The sequence below is a fragment of the Mus pahari genome, chromosome 13 (assembly GCF_900095145.1).
Source record: "Mus pahari chromosome 13, PAHARI_EIJ_v1.1, whole genome shotgun sequence".
Classification (NCBI taxonomy): domain Eukaryota; kingdom Metazoa; phylum Chordata; class Mammalia; order Rodentia; family Muridae; genus Mus; species Mus pahari.
The window spans coordinates 22,182,300-22,189,207 of NC_034602.1; the positions used below are offsets into that span (position 1 = coordinate 22,182,300).

Here is a 6,908-nt window from a genome sequence, read left to right on the forward strand (position 1 = left end):
GCCAGCTTCCCAGACATAAACCATCCCTGGAAAGGCCAGCTTAGCCAGGCATCCAGGGGGAGGGGCTGTAGGGTCCGGGTCGCCAAGTTGGCTGGGAGTCATTGAAGGAAGAGAAGACCAGAGTCCCTGGAGTGGCTGGGACTCCAGAGATGCAAGGTGGCCTGGAGTGCCCGTGGTTCCCCGAGAAGAGGTGGCCCTGATACAGGATGTGCGCACAGGGAGCAGGTGCCCGGTGAAGACGCGCGCAGCGCGCCCCCGTCCTCGTCCCCGCTTCGTCGGGAGGCGCGGGCCCCGGAGCCGAGCCTGCGCCGGCCCACCCCCCCCCACCCTCGCCGTTCCGGGGCGTGTCCTCCGCCACCCCGGCTTCTATATATCGGCCTGCGCGCCGGGGCTGCCCAGATGCGAGCTTAGAGCGGTGACTGGACCCTGAGGACCTGCTTGTTCGCTGCTCCCATCCCGCCGCCTCATCCCGCGTGCTCCACTCCGCTCCCCTCCACCGAGCCGTCCACCCGGCGTCATGCATCCCGCGCACCCCGCGCTCTGGGCGGCTGCGCTCACTGCCCTCACTCTGCTCCGCGGACCGCCGGTGGCGCGGGCTGGCGCGGGCGCGGTGGGCGCGGGCCCCGTGGTGCGCTGCGAACCGTGCGACGCGCGTGCGCTGGCCCAGTGCGCGCCTCCGCCCACCGCGCCCGCGTGCACGGAGCTGGTGCGAGAGCCCGGCTGCGGCTGCTGCCTGACTTGCGCGCTGCGCGAAGGCGACGCGTGCGGCGTCTACACGGAGCGCTGTGGCACCGGCCTCCGCTGCCAGCCGCGGCCCGCGGAGCAGTACCCGCTGAGAGCGCTGCTGAATGGCCGCGGGTTCTGCGCCAACGCCAGCGCTGCAGGCAGCCTGAGCACCTACCTCCCCTCCCAACCTGCTCCAGGTAAGCTGTCCCTGTCACGTGCGCCACGCGCACTCCCTGGGACCCGGCGAGGGTGGCAGGGAGTGTATCTTCAGATGTTTGTCTTGGCTCATATTGAAGGTATTAGTTGGAAAATGGACCCTGGGAGGCGGACTGGGGCACCGAAGCCATTGTTCCTCTTGCTTGGTTCTCAGAGTGCAGCTTTTCTTGTAAGTGGCAAAATGCGCTCTGTGAAAATAGGTAGAATTCAGTGCCAGGACGAGTGGTTAGCAAGGGAACCTGCCAGTGGACAGATCCCAGTCACTGGAGAGTCTCCTCGCTGAGCGGGGATACCTAGGTTTAGGGCTGTGTAACCCAGCTGTTGACCTGGGTTTTCATTCCTCATAAATTGGGAAGGAGCGCGTCTATCCCAGGGAAGCTTGAGTGTAGGAATCCCGGGTTGGATCCGGACCATAAAGGTGTTCGCAGGCAGCCACGCTGTTGGAAACAGTACCTGTCGTGGAACAACCTATCATTTGCACGGGATGATTGGCGAAGCAGGATTGTGTCCCAATTTATCCAAAAACTAACGAGATGAAATTAAGAGTACTGGTGTCTTTGAGACCGTGAAACCTAAAGTTCAAAAAGTAAGAACTCCTCAATATCACCGGGAACTGCAATAGGGTTTGAGCCCCGTTTGGCCCGATAAGCACCATCCTATGCTCTGCAGCAGCGCCTTCCAGAATCAGAGACTGCATTTGGTGCAGAGGATGCAGACCCAGGCAGGTTCCCTGCCAAAGCAGAGACTAGAAATGCGAAATGCGACCCAGGAATGTTACTCTTTCTAATCTGACCTAGGTGCAGCAGCAGCAGCAGCAGCAGCGGGGACAGCGCCAATGAGAAAAATGCAAGCGTTTAACAGTTACCCCTCCTGGTGCAAGCAGGCAGCCACTCTAAGGGAATCCATCATTCATTCCTTTGGGGGGGGGGGGAACAGATTTAAATGGATTTGGCAGCTGTTGCTCTAAACGGCCAGCATTCTTAGCCAGTCTCGCTTAGTTATGTGAGTCAAGTTCTTGCCCTGGACATCTGAAGGCTAGAATTCTCCGGTTTCCCCACACCAGGCTAGCAGATGGTGCAGATCGAGCCCCCAGGACCAGGACTAGCTGGGTAGAGAGTTTCTTTATGATTTCTGTGGCTGCTGACCTACACTCCCGGGTACAGGCAAGTCCTGGTATGTTCATCCCGGAGAAGCATTGGATTCCTGGCAAAGCAAGACTCCAGTTGTTTCGCTGACTCAGACAAAGGCAAAATCGTGCTGTTTGTCTGCGTGTCTTTAACTTCTAGTGCGTTCTGTGGTATACCAAAAGCAACCTTAATACCAACATTGCCATTTTGAGTTAAGCCTTAATGACCTCTATTAGTAATCACCATTGAACACTGTAGTAAAAATTGATGTGAGCTTTGATTACAAAAAAAAAGTTTGGCTTCAATATCCTTTGAAGGAAAAAAATTATAGTTCTGTGACACAATTTACAATTCCCTGTTTAATAGTTCTCTTTTAGTCAGCCGTCTAAGGAGAACAAAAAGAAAAAAAAGGAAGTTTAAGAAATTACTTCAGCTTCTTGGAAGATAAATACAAATACGATCATTTACATATTAGCATGTCCTTTGTCCCTGTACTTTCAACAACAACAATAAAAATCCCACAAATATTAAAGCAAATTGAAACCAAGTCTACAAATTGAATTATGGATCTCCTCTGCCAGGTGCTAGTCTAGACCCGAGGAATTTGTGCTTGAAGGAGGCACAGAGTTCATTGAGGGTTTGCAGCTGAGTCTCAGGGAGCTGTTTGGCAGATGACAAACTGAGGCTCCTGGGCAAGAGGGCCTTCTGGGATCCTGCACGCCAGTTCCTCTAAGAGAAGGGAGAAGCTACAACCCTCCGACAGTTTCTAGAGATTGAAGCATTCGCTCTTCTTGGCCTAGAGCCAGAGGCCCAAGTGGGCAGGATGCCCCAGCCTGGCATTTCCTGCGAGGCCAAATCAAAAAGAGAGGCCAGCTAGGGCCCTGAACTTTGCACCCAGACAGAATAAATTCAGAACCAGATGCCAACTAGAGCTCCATGCTAGGAAAGCTATTAAAGCCCCTTTGTCAGGAGGGAAGGAATTCTGTGGCCATGACCTGAAGCTTGAACCTAAAGCTTTAAGGTTCAGAGTTGGGGGCCAATTATCTGGCCTTGGATCGCCCCTGGGGTGGGGGGGTGTTTTACTGTAAGTGGAGTGGCAAATCTGGCTTCCTGTTCATCCACAAATTTAGTCACATTCTTAGATCCAATTAATCTGCTAACCTTCCAAAGTCCCTGTCAGTTAGGACCCGTTCCCTTAGCGCCTTGGGCTATGAAAGCCAGAGGGCTTTTCTTCCCTTCCCCCCCCCCTTTCCCTCTTCAAGGTAATGAATGTACTTTGGCACCTAGAGGTCTAAGCTGTGGGTGTGATGCATTGGTGGTATCTGTATTCTGTGCGCTCCACTGCTGCATGGGGGGGGTGCACCAAAGAAGGTGCCCCTCCCACCCAAAACACAGAATCCACATGGACCTTGAAGTTGAAAGATGTACAAGCACCTCAGAAATAAACTCTACCATGCCTGCTTCGGGGCCCCAGAACATGAAACCAGAGCAGGAGAATGACAGAATCCCCAGGACGGTGTGCTGCTGACAATGGGTAGAGAATGAAATATACTTTTCCCACACACCCCTCACCACCACCACCACTACTCCCACCCCACCCCCAACAACAGTGCCTAGGGCTGAAGCACTTTTGGAGTCCTAGGTTTTCTGCTCAGCTTCACAGCAGCATCCCATAGGGCATGACTGCCCCCTGCTGGTAGCAGGTGGAGCCTGCTGCTTTCTCATCTCTGGAAGGGCTTGGCAAGCATCAGCTTGTTCCCTTGGAGCTGTCTCATAAACACATTCGACAGAGTGGCTTTCAAATCGATGGCTTCCTAAAGTAAAGCAGTCACCGTGCAACCGGTGGGATTCTAGAATGCTTTTCCAATTCTCTTTTTCTTATCATGCTAAGAAATGTCAAATGGCATTGCTGGCATTGCCTTGTTGGTGTGACCTGCTCCTGACAAGGTTAACATCCCATTGTCAGTAATAATCATTTCCTTAACCCTGTGCTCTCTCCCAGGAAACGCCAGTGAGTCCGAGGAGGAGCACAATGCTGGGAGTGTGGAAAGCCAGGTTGTCCCCAGCACACACCGAGTGACCGATTCCAAGTTCCATCCACTCCATGCCAAGATGGATGTCATCAAAAAGGGCCACGCCAGGGACAGCCAGCGCTACAAAGTGGACTACGAGTCTCAGAGCACAGACACCCAGAACTTCTCCTCTGAGTCTAAGCGGGAGACAGAATACGTGAGAACTTTTCCTTGTGTTGGGGGCGAGGGGAGTAGGAAACACCCCAAGACAGTCTTCATGCAGCAAGTCCCGGGGACCTGGTTCATAGGTGGACAGTTTCTCCCTTCCGAGCCCCACCTCCCATTCAGAGACTCTTGGGAGGTTCAAGCTGAACTACAACAGTAAACAGGGTGCTGAGCCCTACAGATGAAGTAGACTTCCCCCAAGCTGCCTTTACTTTACTCACTAGGTTTTCCAAAGCATCCTGGCCTATTCTAGGGCCACTTTCCAGATCCTCTGTCTACTCTGGAGAAAGCAAAAGAGACAGGGGGTGATGGTTATTATCCTGAGGCCTTGTGTGGGAAGGTCACAAGCAGAATGTCCTGGTGAGGCACATCACACGTTCCTCTTGGGATGGTCCTGTGGCCATTGTGACATTGTCAAAACAGTAATTGTGTCCCCAGGGTCCCTGCCGCAGAGAAATGGAGGACACACTGAATCATCTGAAGTCCCTCAATGTGCTGAGTCCCAGAGGCGTCCACATCCCAAACTGTGACAAGAAGGGGTTCTATAAGAAGAAGCAGGTGAGTGGGGTCCCCGGGATGTTGTCTTCTGCTATCTCCATTGCCTTGGTGGGTAATCAGCTTCACGGTTACCTCCAGGAACCCCACCCCATGTGGCTCTCTGCTGACCTGACTGTGTCCCCTCTCCTGATGCATGTATGCGTCGCTCAGTGGCTTTCTAATTGGGCAGTTCACAACACGAATCTAGAAGACAAAAAGTAAACGGTGCTCACCCCAGCATGCCCATGTTCTGGTGTTTATCCAGCAGTCTTCATCCGGGGGGCCTGAGCCTCTCATACTATCCACTGAGTAGATTAGTTCAGCACATTTCCACTAAAGAGGGACTAAAGGCAAGGTCTGAGAGATCCAGCCTGACACAGCACAGAGGAAGCGCAGCAAGCCCTTCAACCTCCCCAGAGAGGCTCCAGCACACAGATGTGCATCCATGCACACCACCACCTACACATGGGTGGATCTGCAGGAGCCATGGCCATCATAATTTTGCCTCAGCCCAGTAGAACAACACTGGGGAGTCACTTTGGGTCCTGACTACCAGCTTATCCTCAGTGTCTCTTAGGGTTTCTATTGCTGTGAAAAAAAATACCATGACCAAAAGCAGCTAGTTATCACAGTCCACCACCAAAGAAAGTCAGGACAGGAACTCAAGGCAGGAACTGTAGCCGCGGAGGAGTACTTGGGTTTCTCAGCCTGCTTTTGTATAGCACCAGGACCACCTGCCAAGGGGTAGCATTCTCCACAGCAATCCTCAATCATTGGCTTGTCATCTTGTCAGTCTGCTGGGAACATTTTCTCAACTGGTGTTTTTTCTTCTCTAAAGACTCTAGCTTCTGTCGAGTTGATATAAAACTAGCCAGTACACATGATATTCATGTCCCGGTCTTGTCTCTCTCTCTCTCTCTCTCCCTCAGTGCCGCCCTTCCAAAGGCAGAAAGCGGGGCTTCTGCTGGTGTGTGGACAAGTATGGGCAGCCCTTGCCAGGCTACGACACCAAGGGGAAAGACGACGTACATTGCCTCAGTGTGCAGAGCCAGTAGATGCTCCGTGCCGTGTAAGCCAGAGGTCCAGGCCCCGGGCTCGGCTCCTTCAGAAAGTGGTTGAGGTTAAGGGGAATTGCTAGGAGCAACTATGGCCACCAGGTACCCACCCTTCATCTTGGGCTTGCTGGCCCAGGAGCTGCAGCCAGGACCAAAGAGAAGCAGGGAGAAAAAAGTCCTTAACCTAACCACACCCTCAAGGACAGACACCAGGGTCAGTGTAGCTTCAAAAACTCTCAGCTCTGTTCTAAATGACTTCAAATATGCACTACTGCATATGCAAGCAAGCACTGTGGGGGGTTTTAAATAAGACTTTATCCATGGTAGTCCTGAGGGTTGGAGCACACTGTTTTCTTCCAGGAGAACCTGGCGTATTTGGTTCCTGAATTAGAGATGTCCCTAGTTTTGTTGTAATAATTTTTTTTGAAAAATAAGAATATTCCTTTAGTTTGTGGTTCGTATGATCTTTAAAGGAATTATTTAAATCTAATAAAACTAATGTGACACTGATATTCTAAACCACCATTTCAGAGAATATTATCGTATTTAGCATTCTTGCTTTTTTTCAGTAAATGAGGAAATTATGGGGAGGAATAAATATGCTTTTGCTTTCTCGAGACAATTTTCGTAGGCAGAAAAAGATTTCATTTTTAGTTAGAATGTTTTCCTCATCAGTTGGAAAAATAACTCTAATTGCAGATACCATTTTTTAACAATGAAAGTATTTGACGGTGTTCTTTGTTCTGTTGAGAAAGAATAGACTGAGGTCCACCCATGCCACACTGAGCGTTTTAGGGGCTGAGCAAAACGGGGAGCCCCTTGGATTTTGGAGGTAATTATTTCAGTGTATGTCTTAACTCATTTTCTTTTCTTTCTTCTTCCTTTTAGATAACGTGGAGCTCAAATACGCCTTATTTTGCACAAAAGACTGCCAACAACATGATCAGCAGCTGGCTACAGCCTTGATTTATATTTCTTTTTTTTTTTTTTTTTTTTTTTGGTCAATTTGG

The 6,908-nt window shown here is 51.2% G+C and overlaps 1 protein-coding gene across 1 annotated transcript; it reads left to right on the forward strand.

Moving 5' to 3' along the window:
* The first annotated feature begins 408 nt into the window (after window positions 1-408).
* On the forward strand, window positions 409-6,908 carry Igfbp3 (insulin like growth factor binding protein 3). Its single transcript, XM_021210982.2, has 5 exons — window positions 409-923; window positions 4,072-4,298; window positions 4,745-4,864; window positions 5,773-5,912; window positions 6,787-6,908. Exons 1-4 carry the CDS (start codon window positions 518-520, stop codon window positions 5,896-5,898), a joined length of 879 nt encoding a protein of 292 aa, XP_021066641.1. The 5' UTR covers window positions 409-517; the 3' UTR covers window positions 5,899-5,912; window positions 6,787-6,908.